At 32.6% G+C, this 16,516-nt stretch overlaps 1 protein-coding gene across 3 annotated transcripts in view; it reads right to left on the reverse strand.

Moving 5' to 3' along the window:
• The window catches only part of LOC145728257 (5-hydroxytryptamine receptor-like), a 117,906-nt gene that overhangs the window by 22,111 nt on the left and 79,279 nt on the right, over window positions 1–16,516 (reverse strand). For all 3 annotated transcript variants that reach the window (XM_081978340.1, XM_081978341.1, XM_081978339.1), the window contains 2 exons: window positions 3,300–3,399; window positions 3,041–3,247 (listed from right to left, as the gene is read on the reverse strand). In XM_081978340.1, coding sequence (XP_081834466.1) covers window positions 3,041–3,247; window positions 3,300–3,396 — 304 coding nt within the window. In that variant the 5' untranslated portion in view covers window positions 3,397–3,399. The remainder of the gene's footprint in view (window positions 1–3,040; window positions 3,248–3,299; window positions 3,400–16,516) is intronic.

A 16,516-nucleotide genomic window follows, 5' to 3' on the forward strand; every position in this document is an offset into this window, starting at 1 on the left:
TTTTCTGTGCTTATTGGAAACTGTGATTTATTTAATTTGGAAGAACACTGAAATGAAAATTATTTTATTCAAACTTCCATTTGAATAGCAATTTATATGAGACTGCAAAACGTATTATTGTCAGAAATACACTAGTTATAAATTATAGAAGAGTTGCGCTTTAACCTAACTGTCACTGTTTTGTCTCTTTTATCAGACTTCATAACTTCGTCAGTGGGAGTTTAGTATTTTTGCTTCTCGTTTTGTAATTTGCTCTTTTTTCTTGACAGAATCTTTGTTTTGTTGTTCTTTTAGATTAGGCTAAGATACCTAATCTGGCTTCTCTCTGAAAAAGTACGTACTAAGAATTACCCTTGTATTACAATCGTTGTAGCATATAACTTTAATTTTTTTGCCTACAGTAGTAAGCACAAAATTTTCGAAAAATTCTGTATCTCCTCCATTCTTAGGATTTCAGCAACTATAAAGAGCTGAAAATGTTTGTCTTGAATTGCTCTTTCAACTCATGCTAACAGAAACACAAGTGAACATATACAGTGTGTTCAAGAAACAAGAAAAACAGTTAAATTTGAGACTAAGGCTTTGCCAGTTGCGACTCCGTTTACCCAGTTTTATGTGGATATAAATTTAGTTCAATAAGGGCTGAAAGCCATTCTAAACATTTTACTTTTTTTTGAAAATTGCATCAAAATTTGGTATCTCTGCCATTCTTAGAGCTTCAGCGACTGCTTAAAGCTCAATATATTCACATAAATTGCTCTTTCACTTTGTGCTAACCACATCACAACTAAACGTATACAGGGTGTTTAAAAAACAAAAAGAAAAACAGTTAAATTTAAAAAATAAAGCTCTGCCAGTTGTGTCCGCGTTTACCCGGTTCTAAGTAGATGTAAACCTAGACCACTGAGTGCAGAAAGTTATTCTGAACATTGTTCGTCTCTTGAAAAATTTCCGAAACTCTATCCGTTACCGAGATATTTGACTCTTTTTTTTTTTTTGCAAATTACATTAACATTTTAAAAATTCCATATATCCGCCATAATTGGGGTTTGAGCGACTGCTAAAAGCTCAAACTTACCATCGTGCTGATCATAACGCAACTAAACGTATAAAGGGTGTTTAAAAAACAAAAAGGAAAACCGTTAAATTTAAAAATAAGGTTCTGCCAGTTGTGACCGCGTTTACTCGGTTCTAAGTGGATGTAAACCTTCACTAGGTGCAGAAATTTTGTTATAAATATTAAGGTATCGCGCAAAATTTTTGTATCCCTAATGGTTTCCAAGATTGTTTTTGGAAATTGCATCAATATTTTAAAAATTAAAAACTGTAAACTGTACTTGTACAACTCCACTGAAAGGATATGGACTACTACTTCTTTTTAAAAATTAAAGTTTATTTATTTGTTACTTAGTATTTTATTGCTCATTTATTGCAATTCCACTTATAAGAAGCAATAATTGAGTGTAAATCTCAGCTGAAAACAAAGTTACTACATAAGCATTTTTTCAGTAAAATTAAAGCTTGTAGAAACTAAATCACCTTAGTAAAAAAATAAATTGAAAAACGCTTTAACTACATTCAAGAGGTTTAATTAACTTTTCCTAGTACTTTATAAAATTTTATTTCGTATTTTTCCGGCCATTGACTTATTAACGTACTAATCATTCTCTCATAAAAAGTGGAATGAATTTAAAATTAACTTTCTGAATTTAGTTATAATATTACAAAAAGCTACACAAAATGTGATTTAATATGCAAACCCTACCAAAATTGAAATGCGAAATTTTCAGGACCGTTGTGGACGAACCCACAAAGCATAAAAAATAAATAAAGAAAAATATCGTGGTAATAATATTATTCGGCCCTGCTCAATTTTACCAGCTGGGCCCTTATTGCGGCCTGGAGAATATTTCATTAAGGGCTGGCAGTTTATTAACATTGAGCAGTTCCTATTGAGGAGTATATATATACCGAAGGGCCGGGAAATAACTTCCGCTTAATTAAATCAGCGGGAAATTTTTACGACAAGGCCGGGAAAGTTTATTTTAGTTCGGTTAGGTCGCTTCTAATTGATTACACATGCCGACGCGACACTATTGAATTTCATCGTAAATATTGCGTTAAGGTAATTTTCAGAGCGAAAGGAAATTGATATTGCTCAAGGTTAGGTAAAACAAGGGAAATAAAACCGAAAATGGGCCATTAAGACTGGGAAATAAAATTTCCGTGCGAGTACTCGAGCTGGTTTTAAGGTCTCCGGAAGATTAATGCTCGTTCATCATATTGTAAATTTAAAGGAAGCTTGAATAAATTCTGGCCAAACTTTGCCTATCTATAACAAACTTTTCAGTCGAACTTCACAAATTTATTACTGCAAGCCGAAATGTAATATGCACAGATTAGCGTTTGGGCAAAAATTTGTGTTTTCCGCTATAATAAATATTCATTTAGAATCCTCTTATAAGTGCAATAAATTTAACAATAAACGTGAGAAGCCATTTTTTAAATTTTTTAGTTTGTATTCCTCCTTTGTAATTGAACTTGTAACACCAGCTTTAAGTACATACATTCTTAATTTTGAAAAATTGTATTTTTATAACTTGGCAGTACATTTTAAAAGTTTCATAGTTTCAGAAATGGGTTTAATAGCAAATCCCAAAGGAAATCGGCCACTTACTGCCACTTCGTTGCCGACACTGAACAACGCGAGAAAACACTTTTGAAACTCTGAAACGAAATAAAACTAAGTCGAACAAAACGGTTCGGCTTCTCAGCTAAATAATTTCAATTATTCCAGCTACCCATACCGTCTTAATACGTTCACAAACCCGGCTGCCAGTTTCAATAAGTGGAATCCTTTCTGGAGCGGTATTTTTAATCTCCCTGAAACCCGTTTTTCCGAGTGTTTCCTACACTTTGCAATGAGAATTTCAAGTCTAATTTTTGAGTATAAACAAAACTGCAGTTAGCACACCAACACAAGTCTATCAAGTAATGTTTTTGGATCAACCAACATATTATAATATAACTGGATACTTACCAATAACTGTGACAAGAATCATCATACCCAAAACAATTGAAAGGAATCCCATGACAATAAAATCTCCAAAAGCTTCATAAGGAATGTAGACAGTAACATTAGTGGCGGAATCATTTCGTGTATCGTTGATGTAACAAATTGATGCGGAGCAGTTCAGTTGATAGAGACTATCCGAGAAGTTTCCTGGTTGTGAATAATCGTAGCGCCCTACAAGCAATCACTCCCTTAATAAAGCACTTTTAATAAAAAAATTGCTTACCATGTAATGGAGTTGCATAAAGACACCGAAAAAACAACACCACAAGTGAATTTTTCACTATGTGACCGAGAATTCCTTTTCTGCAGGTTGCCTCCATGATCTGGAAAAAAAAGAGAGTCAAAGTTGCTTCGCCTTGATATTTAACTAAAAAAATATATTTGGGAGGTTTATCAGCATATGTTAAAAACCAAACAACCTTGTTTCTTGTCAATGCATACTAAACTATTTTCAATATAAATGGAAATTATGATAAATAAAAAATTACGTTCTGGGGGCTATTTCATATTCCTGTGGAATACATGCATATGTATCGAATGCATAAACGTTCAAAGAGGATCGATATTACATTTGTTTGGTTTCCACTTAAAGAGTTCGAGAACATATTGTAAACTACACCAAATGTATACAAAAATAGTGGAGTTTCAACCTATTATTACAGAAATTACTAATTATGTTTTTAGCTTGTTTTTGTTCCCAGATATTCATCACGAAAACCCGATTTATTCCGGTTGCGACGTGTTTTGAAAATAGGGGCCGACCGTAAATGTGAGTAAGAAGTAAATGGAGGTCGTGCCAGTTTGGATGCGGAAAGCTCCAGATTTATTTTTTGACGCGCACTGGTAATTTGTCGGATTTGCTCAGGCCGTTCATAATTTATGCGAGCATGACTCGCCGACGTTTTTATTTTATTTCTCTGACGTTTGCAGGGCTTTAGTTTAAAATTGTTTTTAGGTTTTTCTAAAAATTAGAAACAGTGAAAGCAATTTAGTTCTATTAATGCAAAAAAACTACATTTTCTGTTTTACTTCCTTTCATTACTGAATTTGCTGATGGTGTTCTGGTAAATAGTGATTTAAATATTTGGAGGTTTTAAACTACCACCATGGTTCAAGAATCCTACATCACTCGACTTTTTTCTTTTAAATTTAACGAGAGTTTTCTTGAAACAACATAATAGATTAACGATTAACTAAAGAATGATGGTGCAAGCCCAAACTACTGAACAATGTCAAGAAAGATAAAGCTGATAAACTTGAAAACAATAGAATTATTTGGCTAGTAAGCTACTGAGTTTTAGAATTCTACCAAAAAGCCTCTAGCTTTAGCCTTTGGATCAAAAACCAACAACTCTCAGAGCCAGTATTGGAAAGTACAACCCAATTTCTTTCAGACAAAGCAATATAATTCTGTCCGATAATTAAGCAGCCATAATAGTTCCGAGCTCAACCATTCGATTTCTAAAACTGTATAAGAATATATAGACAAACATACTAAAATTACCTTACTCTGGGTTCCAATACACAGAGAAATTAAAAGCAATGAGAAAATAGTAGACAGAAAACTCAAATAGCAAAAAAGAAGTCTGACTAAAAGGGTACCAAAACAATCTTTACAGTACCAGATTCTTTCTCTGGTTGGGGAGATTACACAGAACAAAAGTTTTAAGCCAACCTTATGGTTTGTCGCATTCTAAGATGTTTCTGGAAGAATACAACTGGAAAAGAGTAATGAATTTGTAGCCTCAAATAATAGAAGCACAGGTTTCTATGAAGTTACTTGAGTGGTGACTTTAAGAAAATATGCCTAGAAAGACTAGGAAAACTGTAGGTACTGTGAAGGTGAGTAGAAAACTTTTGAACAGCTGTTTCGTAAATATGGCTAGTTTTAGACACATAAACTAATTTACTTAAGAGATTATTACTCTAAAGCCGATTGAGCTGGATCTGAGGAGCCAAAGTTCAAATCTTAGAAACGCAGGTCAAAACCGCTTTTCACCCTTAAATCTACAACAATAAAAACAAAAATACTAAAAAAACTAAACCAATTCCAGTATATAAACTTTGGCAAATGAAATTTCTTTGTTTTTGGAGCGTAATTAATGATTTTGTTTTGTTGACCACCTCAATTTTTCATGTACCGACCGACATTGTTGTGCTTTCAAAGCTTCGCGTTTCCTTCTCGAATTTACTCAAAGTTTTTTCGCCGTTAAATTTCAAAGTAAACCAAACTCAGTAAATATCAGAGGATGTTTCCGAACCATTTCCCGTGAAATCAGTAAAAAAGTAAAACTAACGCTTTTTAGTGTTTAAAAAGAAAGACACGTAGAAAACTCATTAATACGTCAGTTGGTTGGACTTTCTTTTCTTAATTTTTGCCCTGTAAAAATAAAATGCTGAATTGCACGAACCTAATTAAATTACTGAGTTTTCTGGACTTAAACATGGCGATGTAAGTGCAGGAAGTTCTTTTATAGCCTGACCGTATGAAACTTACACTAAACTTTTTAATGCGATATTTGAAAAGCCGCTTTGTAGAGTTTCAGAAGCAATTCTCTTTTGGTGTAATTGGATTTTAAAACTCGGGGTGAAAGGGGTAGTTGTGTATCCCGGACCCTTAATTTTGGCTAGTGTGGAACTGTAAATTGGTAATGATTTTTAGGGCGCGGAAGCATCGGGCCGAATAATTTCTACGGTAGCGTTCGAAAATTCTGATAAATGACCCTCATTCATCATAATCAGTTATGTTCGGGTGAATTTGGATTTGTAACGTTTCCGTAATAAAAGGAACAAAGTTCAATAATGGGTCTCGTGGATAACGCATCAATAGTGAACAACCTTTCAGGCAGTTAGATAAATTTACTCAACTCGAAATGTTTGAGCTGTTTCATTATTTTGTAAAAGTTTTCAAGCGGTTTTCTTTTTAAAAATTTGTTTTTGATAATTTTAGAAATTTCTAATGATCGTTCGAGAACTGATTATGGAAAAAGAAGTGGAAACCAATTTTCTTATTTTTATATATTACCAACTTTTTGGATTCTAAGTATATTTTATGTTTATTTATTTATTTTTTTTTATTTTTATATCTAACCTGAACCGTTTTTGAGATATTATTAGCGTTGGCGTTTGCAGGCCAAAAAACAATAACTTTTTAAATATTAAAAGAGTTTAGTATTTGATTGATGCATTTTTTCTTATAAAGTAGTGTCTATTTAAAGTCTGTGTGCAAATTCCATCAAAATAATAATAAATTGTGTCACAAAAATTGTCAAATAAAACCGTCCAATTTTCATATTTTTCTCTTGTTGGCGATCCAAAATGAGGGTAACTTTGTGAAATAATGGCATACTTTCTTAAAGTAAATAATGCGACAAATCTACCTTCTTACGCTTTATTTATTTGTATTGTTTTCATCATCAGAATAAAAAATAAACTATACGAACGTTAGCATGACCAAGTCATACTAAACAAACGTAAAAATTAGAAAATGTGCTTTATTTACTATACTTATTTGTCATTATTTCCAAAATTTCTCGTTTTTTGAACACACATCTTTCTACATACTTATCCTAATTTTTAAAATCTTATTTTTTGAACACTCTGTATAATTATTTGCCGAAACTTACTTTATACTTTACTACTATCATGTTGATCAATGATACGAAAAACGTTTTGAGCAGAATATAGAGCAAATACTCTTCCCACATAAATTTAAACTTTGGATAACGATTAAGAAGTTTTGCAGATACTTAAATAACCCAAAAACCTTTAATAATTACTTTATTTCTTTAGGAAGCCGTCAAAAATGTAGGTAAAACACTATTAAGATGTAACTTTTTGTGTTCTTCAATTTAAAAATGAGCTCTAAAACCAAAGGATTTAAAAGTTTAAAATGACTGAGCAATGTAGTCTTCCACGACTTGGACTTATTGCAATTGAAGTTTGGCTGTTTCAACTTGTAGAATGGAAAATATTATTGGTTGGGTTAGCATTCAATTTTGAGACGTTTGAGTGTCTTGAAATATTGCTAAGATTTGTGAGATCATCTTGAAATGCTGTTAGTCGAAAAAATAATCAAGTACATTAAGTAAATTGGTTTTAAAGGCAGATTTGTTATTGGTTAAAATAAAGCAACACTACAAATAGAACGCTGTGTTTTAGGAAAATTAACTTAAAATTATTAAATTATAAAACAAATACAAATTATATACTCTCTTTTTTTTTCCTTTTGCATTGTGGGTCGTTTTCCATAAATTGTCAAATTATTTGCATATTCTTACCAAAGACTAAAATTTTCATTCAGGCTAATATTCACTTGGTGAAATAAGATTATCTGGGATTCTGGCTGGCATAGAACAGTAACAGTTTAATGAAGGGGAAAAATGCGATTTGAGTAAGTGAGCACCGTCATAAAATCCCTATAAATTACAAAACAAAGCGTTTTATCTGCAGTGAAGGGTCGAGAGGAGAGCGGAATTGAATAGCTGAATGTAATTTCCGTTAAACTTTATTAATATTGCAGTGTCTGTTTCAAACAGTCTCTATAACGAGTGCATCTATTTATTAAAGTTGGTGGCGTGTTTCGAGTTTGCTTTGCCTCCGTATGGCTAAAATAAATCTTCAAAGTTTAAAAGCCGTATTTTTAGTCCTCGACGACGGACGACCAGCCCTTCCTTTCGTAATTCAAGCTATGACGTACAACTTTGAGCGCTTTATTGTCCCATCAGTCATTTTGCTCTCAAAACGTTGTAAAACAATATATCATCAAGTAAACAATATTAAGCCATACATCTTGAGCTCGAGTGCTTATGAGGTTCGCGAGAAAAATTGTTATCGTGCTTTTCATGAACGATCCAAATCGATAATCGTTTTTTAATACTTTATTTGTTGCTTTAGGCTTTGTAATTTAATCAAATAATACAAAATATGCAGTAAACCAACTAAACACCAAATACGTTTTTTTAAGGATTTCAGTAAGTACATCAATAGTTTCCTATTCGCTAAGCTCGAACATTTATTGTTTGCTTTTAAAGTCATCGTCAAATGTTGGATAAATGTTTGCCAACTATACAAGCGTCAAAACGTATAAGATTATAGACTTATTGAAACATCATCTTCAGATAAAACAAGCCTGGCAACCGGCAAAACGAGAAGTTCAGCGAGATAATTACGAAACTTCGTTAATAACGTTGTTACCACCAAACCTATAAAGCGCTTTCGAAAATTTGCAATGCAATTGACAAGTTTCTGTTCGAAACTGTGTTAATGATCTGTTAACGCTGTATATTATTTACTTTCTTATGGGAAAAAGTTGGTTTTCCCATTTTATTAAAGGCAAACTGAACTGGCTGTAACTAGTTTTGCAGATAGTTTAAGTGAGTAAACTTCTGATCGTTTGTAATTATAATATAATATAACGGTTTGCATGTTACCAAATAATGAAGTAAACGTCACATTCAAAACATTTACAGTAGGTAATGGTTAAGTCTTGTCTTATTTTCTTTCCTCATATTTAATTTTTATGACAGTATATACCACTGGAGAAATAAAAAAATATTTCTCAAGTGAAATAAATCATAACTTTCTACCACTCCTAAAAAGATTTCTTAAAACACTTGAATTCTCAAAAGCTTCAACGTAACAAACATATTTTTAGTCTTGTTCCTTGACATCTAATTTACGGATCCAAGTAAGCAGTTACCAAGTAATTTTGTGTTATTCCAAGCTTGCAAGAGATGAAAACTGTAATTTAGACAATGCAATTTAAAGAAACTGTCTAGAAGACAGCTTTTACTAAATGATGAAGTTTCCATGATGTGGGCTTGAGATTTTTTGCTCGTGTACTTTTCATTTAATAGCTAAACAAACAGAGTTTCAGTTTAATTAATACAAGTATCAACCGGTTGAAATAATATTCAAAAAGCAGTTTGTAAAAAAGCCGGTAAAACGAGACTAAAAGCATAAAACTAAACGGTGCTTCATTTACTTTTGCTAAATAAGTGGAAAAAACGATACTGGACTGCCGCAAACTGTAATTTCGACTCGCTTAGTTGGATCAAGTAAAAGTTTCAAAAGTTCAGTTCAGTTTTTTTTTTCTTTTCAACACAAAATAATTCCCAACCATAAAAAGACTGGGTGATTGGAAAAATCTGGATAAATTTGCTTTGCTTTTTTTGTACCAAAAGCTGCATTAATTTAGTTTGAGTGTTTTTGCGGTTATTTTATACAAAAATGTTTACAATAAAGGTTTCCTGTCATTGAGATATATTCTGTTAGGCATGGTGGTAAGTTTTTTATATTTTAGAAACAAAAAACCCAAGTAACACAAAAAATTCTATTCTGTTGGCTTTGTTATCAGTTTTATTATTTATGTAATGTTCGAAAAGGAAAACTCTAAAGATGTCTTTAAGATAGTTGAATAATAGTGGAATAAAGTTTTATTAGAGAGAGATAAACTTTATTGACATACCTATGAAAGATAGTATAAAGCAGTAATAACAATAATTTATTTTAAAATTCATACGCTCTAAAACTTTATAAAGCAAACTTTGACAGTTTGGATGTATATGACAGTTGTCACGTGACTCTAGAGTGCCAGTTACTAAGACGGTCATGTGACTACTTTGAAAATAATTACCATATATGGCTGTAAAACGCTTGTTTCCTCTAAGACTACAAGAAAACCTGCCTGCTATTATTTAACTGCAGGAATTTTATAAAGCAAATTTTGGCGTTTTTTAAATATGTGACAGTTGTCATGTGATGGTAGGACAGCATTTATCTAGACAGTAACGCGCATCTACAACTGCCCGCAAACTGACTGTACTTGAATTATTTGAGCACTTCAGAGCAAACTTTGACAATTTTGACGTAAAAGACAGTTACCACGTGACACTACTATTTACTTAGACAGTCACGTGACAACTGACAAATTTCGTATCTTAAAGCTGTAAAAACCATCTCGTATCTAACAGTGCAAGTAAATCTACCTCGAAATCTACTATAATTTAGTTTCAGCAAATTTATAGAGCAAACTTTGACACTTTGGGTATATTGACATTTGTGACGTGGCTTTAGAGTGCCAGTTACTAAGACAGTTACGTGATAATTTTTAAAATAATTACCATAAAGCTGTAAACCGCTTTTTGCCTCTAAGACTACATGTAAACGTTATAATTCTCCAGGAGCTTTATAAAGCAAAGTTTGTCGATTTTTATACATGTGACAGTTGTCACGTGATACTAGAACGGCATTTACCTAGACAGTCACGTAACAATTGTCAAAATAATTACAATGGAGGTATAAAATACATTTTTAGCAGCCTTAATCTGACTACCTACTGTTACGTAAAGTTTACTTTGATTTTTGCTATAAGAGTGTATAGGGTTTAAATTTAATTTTTATTTTCCAAAGTTGCAAAAACAACTTTTTCTAATTTTGGCATATAAACTGACACTTTTCAAAACTGATTAGAGTGACAAAACGTTTTACTTTTCGTAACTATATATTCAAATTGTAGGACCTCGCTGCGCTCGCCCTACAAACATTCATTCGTTACACAAAATCGAACTTTTCGTAACTGGTTACATAAATAGCTATTTTTGTATGGCATAGTTCTCCTGTCAACTGAAAATATTTCAAAAACCCTAATTTAAAGAAATATTTTAAGCTAAAAAGCTTAATACACTGCTCATTTTCCTATGGATAAAGAAACTCTCCAGGTCTTCATAACATTACAACTTGCAAAATAAAAATATATAGTAAGTTCTCCTTCTGCGGGCTCCTTATCTTGATTCAGCGAGCCGTAAAATAAATTTATTTCCTGCCGTTTGCAGTCAAGTTAAATTTATTCTCTCCTTCTTAAAGTGGCTGAAAAGACTTTCTTCGCAAAGATAATGTAACGGTGACTTAAGAATGTACTTCACCGATAACTCACTTCTATTTATTCCCTACTATAAAACCGGGATTGCCTAGAGTACGTGCTGAACCGACTCCCATGTTTTTCGACATTCGAAACGGGTTTTGAGATATTTGAATATAGACGGCCGTGTGATGGAATAGTGTAGATCAAAGTCGTTTTGGGTACAAAATGAACTCCATGGAATAGCGTCCACTGTTGTAAACTGACTTTAAAGGTAACTACAAAGGACATTTGCATAGGAAATGTAAAGGGACGTAGTAAATTAAAAAGTACACGACATTAAAAGAGTTGTCAGTATTTCAGTATGGTAAAAAAAAGGGTGGCTAAGATTTCGTCATTTTTTGTGGCCAAAAAGTCGAAATAATCTAAAATAATGTGAATAGTTTCTTCTTTACCTAGTTGACCATTATCCCTTAAAACCTAGTGAAATTAATGATCACTTTTTACCGGAGAAAGAAGCCTTTACTTTTGAAACACTTTGAAATAAAAACTGTAAAGAAGCGCCTTTTATACCTGGATAAAAACAAAGCAAACAGATGCGCTTGTACCCATCCAGAACAACACAGCCATAGAAGGTAGGATATTGTGCAAACGCCAAGGGACAATAAAGCCTTATGGCGTTATTTTTAACAATTACTGTTGGGCCATATATGAATGTACAGCATCGCAAACACAACTCTAATGGACTATATTCCCTCTCGCACGAAAAAAGCTGGGGCTTTTAGGAGAGCCGGAAAAACGGTTGCGTTATCCCTTATTTTTGTCAGGAAATGGTATAAAGATCGTCTGTTTCAAGGTTGAAAGAAACTAAACCATTTGTGATTCCATATAGATGTATTTCTGACAAGTTTTTATGTATTTCCTGTTCGTTTACAACATCATGTATGAACCTAAATTCAAGTTTGGTTGCGAAATTTTAATATCTGATTGTTTGCAGTCTAGGATTACAAGAAAACAAGTCAAAGAAGCATTTCTATTGCGAAATAAAAGTCTAAAGACAGGGTTTTGTTTTCGTCAGCAATGCGACCGACATCAAAGGGCTTTCTTTCAAACAAGACACTAACGAGTGAAGGACCTAAAGGGCCAACTCGTTTGATGCAAAAGTATCCCATTGTTTATAAAAAATATTTAGAATTTTGTATGGAAGCCTTAAAATAGTCACAACAAAATAGAATCACACGTAATGTGACAGTAAATTGATTTTGTACCAATCACATATTTTCAACAAAAAAAAAAGTAAAACGATACGTCAAGTCCAACTAAATTTCCTCCGATGAAACACACGTCAAACGCACCATAATTAATGTGAAAACAGTTTTAAAAAACATGTTTATTTTACAAAACAATACAGGTAAGTTAATTAAGTCGTTACCCATTCTGACACGAAAAATCCCGGACTGAACACGTGCACAGGTATTTCCTATTAATACAACTCTGTAAAAACTACACCGTGACTGAGATTAATTAGATCGTTACGTTGCATTTTAAATGCTAACTAGAAAAATGCACCTTTGTAAAAGACAAAAAATAGTCGTGTGTGTCATATCTCAACAAGTTATGTAAATTTTAAAGTCACGCTTGAATGTTATTCGAAAAAGCTTACGCTACAATGTGCATGTCTGCAACGCAGCTCTTTTGCTTTGGCGGCAGCTTTCATGCTCTAGAAACGTTTAAAATAAATGTTGACACCACCTCTCAGATTATAGCGAAAATAATTTTCTCTCTAGTAATCTTTTGCGTACAGTACGTTGCCCTAAATAAGACTAATACGATTTTTAGTTCTCAATCTATCAAAGTTTCGAATAAATTAACAACATAGAGTTCTCCGACATAGAAACCGATGCGGGGGTAATTTATTTCTTGGGGTAAACCAGATATTACGGAATCCTGACAGGCGATGCAGTTAACAAAGGGCGCGTATAATCCACCTAAATCATCTTGACAAGAAGCTGCATTATTAACACAGAGTTCGCACTGGATCCGTTACAGAAAATCACGGACGAACGATCACTTTTTTCCTCGTTTTCAGCGTTTCTGTCAACTACGGAATTATTCGCAATTTATATTTTTCCTGCTGTCAGAGAGCCAACTTTTTTATATTAGATTTTAGATCACTTTCACATATGGCCCTTCATATAAAGCCGTAGCAGCAGGACGAGAATTAACGGCGACATATTGACCGAGAAATCGAGATGTGATGCTTCGCAGATTTTCCTGATGTTTTTAAGTAATAACATAGTATCATGCTTTTTTGTGTGTATCTTCCTTGTGTTTGTTTTTAGTAAAAAGTGTTTTATTTTATTAAAAAACGTATAACGTTTTTGACAGTGTCATATTGCTAGATCATCATATAACTAGTTCAAAACTTCGAGTTAACGTTTTACATTAAACAATACATTAAGTTTTAGTCAGAATCACTCAACACAAATCAACTAGAGAGAGTACTCTGCACACTTTTCAAATTGAGAAACATCACGTTTTAAGATGTTTTAGAATGTTAAAATCTCAACTTAACTACTTTTTCATATTTAATTTATAATGATGAGGTTTGCATGTTTGTCCGCACTACAGTTACATTTTTAATAACTAATTTTGGTATTAAAAAGAGTAAATGTAATACTTTACATCCTGCTTAAATGCAAAAAATATAATTTTTGCTATACTATACCCTAAAATAGCTCTGCTTGAAAACCTTCTTAGGAGTCGCTATTTTGACAAACATAAACATCAATATGTGAGGTGAAACACTTTACAGTATCCATAAAACAGCAAAAGGTGAGAAGTCTAAAAATTAAATAAAAAAATATTAAAATTTAGAAATTTCTTTTGCAAATGTTCTCTGAACCGTTTGAACATATTTGCTTTGTTCAATTTTCACTAATTTACCGAAAATATTCTCTTAAGCTTTTCTTATTTGTCCGTTTTTTTAATAAAATGATTGGTTTTTACTATGTTTTGATCACCCCGTATAATTCAAGTCAAATTGTCACTTAAAACGTCACATTTTAAAGTTCAAAAACACCGCATGAAAATTAGTCAATTTGGTGTAGTTTTTTTTGACAGCTCGTTTCTCCATTATTTTGGCAGTTGCAAGGTTGTAGTTTTGATCAAATTACAGTCTGGTTAATCCTTGTTTGATTACTTTATATCACTCCAGTCTGTTATCTATAACGTCACAATTTGATGCTAAAGACAACGCCGCACTAAAATTAGACAATCTAGACCAGTTCATTTTGACAGCTCGGTTTTCTATTATTTTGACAGTTACAAGGGTCCAGTTTTGACTAAATTGCAACCTGGTCAATCCTGTTTTGATCACCCGGTGTTATTCTAGTCAAATTGTCACTTAAAACGTCACAATGTAAAGATAAAGAAGACTGCACTAAAATTAGTCGTTTCTCCATTATTTTGACAGTTACAAGGTGTCAGTTTTGAGCAAATTACAGACTGGTTAATTTTCTTTTGACCACCATGTATCACTTTAGTCAAATTTTTACCTAAAATCAACAATGCACTATAATTAATAATAATAATAATAATAATGATATTTATTATGCCCAATTTTAATTAATCTGGACTAGTATACTTTGACAAATTGTTTCTCTGTTATTAAGGCCATTACAGTTTCGTAGCTTTTTACGTACTATTTTTTTAATTGATTACGGTTTTCTAGGAGTATTTTAAATAAGTACTGTATGATTTTTGCATTGAACTTTAACGCAATCTGCTCCAATTTCCATTTATGCTAAAAGCAAATTGTAGGTTTTTCCTCCAATAATTAGCAGTGTTGCCAGTAATCCCAAAACTGTATTGTATTTTTTTAAGGAAAACCGTTAAACTTAAGCTAAAACTTCAAATAATTGTCACGTGACCTAATCTAGTTTTACGATTGGTCTTCGGAATGTAAATAGTTGTAATGGTCAAGAGTGCTGTTCTAACACTTCTAACCTTCTATTGTAATATATCAATTTAAAAAGAATTAAAGAAACTACAACCCAGTGGAAACTACAACTTTCTAGCTCTTTAAGTTTCTGAGATAATGCTACATGTTTTACATTTGAAACACATGTATATTTTATTCCTTCTCTCAAAGATGTATTAAAAATTCACAAACACCTTTAAAGTGTTTTCTCTAAATTAAAACTTTTACTGAAACTTTTAGCCTTTTCTTCTTCATTCTTAAATTCTCTTGGCGTGTTCTCTAAAAATTACTTTTTCGTCACTAGCAATTGTACAAATTTAATCTAATTAATATCTTCAGCTATTTTTTTTGTACGAATTATTTTGTCAGGCAGAGTCAATGTGTTTGAGATAAAAAGTAAAAAATCCAGTAATATCTGGTTGGTAATGTACTTATAGAAAATTTATGGAGAATTGACGGGGCATAAATTTAGCTTTAGAATTCGAGCCCCTACCAGGAAAGAACGCTTTAATAATTTATGGCTTCTTGAGTACACAGCCTAAAGAATACCGATTACGCTCGTACTCCTTCTGATTTAAGGCACACACTTTTCCCAAGAAGTTCCTAAATCAATGCCATTTAATTTTTAAAATACATTTCACCGTATATCTTAAAGCACATATTAAACACTGTGCTTAACCAACCATTTGCTTGATAAACGACATTACGAAAGCAATTTAGAACCAAACTGTGCTCTATTTAAAATTTCTCTCTTTGTTTCACTGACAAAAATGTAAACTGAAAACAAAGTTAGAGTTGGCTTTCAAACATTCCCTTTTTACGATATTGCACATGATAGTAAACCTCCATTAGTCAAGAGCAGTCCCGCGGCGATCAATTTGTCATCAAAAATTACTTTGGCAGCCTCTAAAAGCTTTAAAAATGTGTCGTATGACGTAAAATAGCGAAGAGAAAAATATGAAATGGGCAGATTGATTTTCTGGTTAGTTTTTGTCGGTGAAGACCCTCATTAGCGTCGGTTGTAAATCAGAGGTAAACTCGGAAACCATGACAGAGACAGCATGCTAAAACTCATTATTTATCCCCTTGAGAAATTATTTTACGTTGTTTTAGGAGAGGATGTTATAGTCGTAATTTTGTGGCTGAATAGAGTGCATAGTTTAAGTTTGTTAGTTTATTACAGTTTAATTCCGTGAATGTTAGCTAGGTTCACAAGTTTGTTAGAATTATTGAGCAGAAATGAAAAAGAAATGCAGAAAATTCCATTTGTGTATAAGCTTTTGTTACATGCATCATTGCCTTTATACGAAAGGCTACTTTATTGCATCTATGGAATACCGAACAGAAGTTGGGATTTATGATACACCCATATCGGCTTGGTTTCTCAATATTTTAACGTTTTATCGATTGCAATGCAATTTTCCCTCTATGGAATTTGTAGGAGAAAAGGACGTATTGCCAACAGTTGCGGCCTGTTCAATGCGAGACAGGAATTTTCTATAATACAATAAAGCATCTAGCTTTTGCTTTATTTTAGACCTATTGTAAGGTGAAGACGCCAAGGGAGAGACTTTGGCATCAACAAAATCCGAGTTGC

Source organism: Ips typographus, linkage group LG4 (genome assembly GCF_016097725.1).
Source record: "Ips typographus isolate SLU linkage group LG4, UJ_Ityp_2.0, whole genome shotgun sequence".
NCBI classification, from domain to species: Eukaryota; Metazoa; Arthropoda; class Insecta; order Coleoptera; family Curculionidae; genus Ips; species Ips typographus.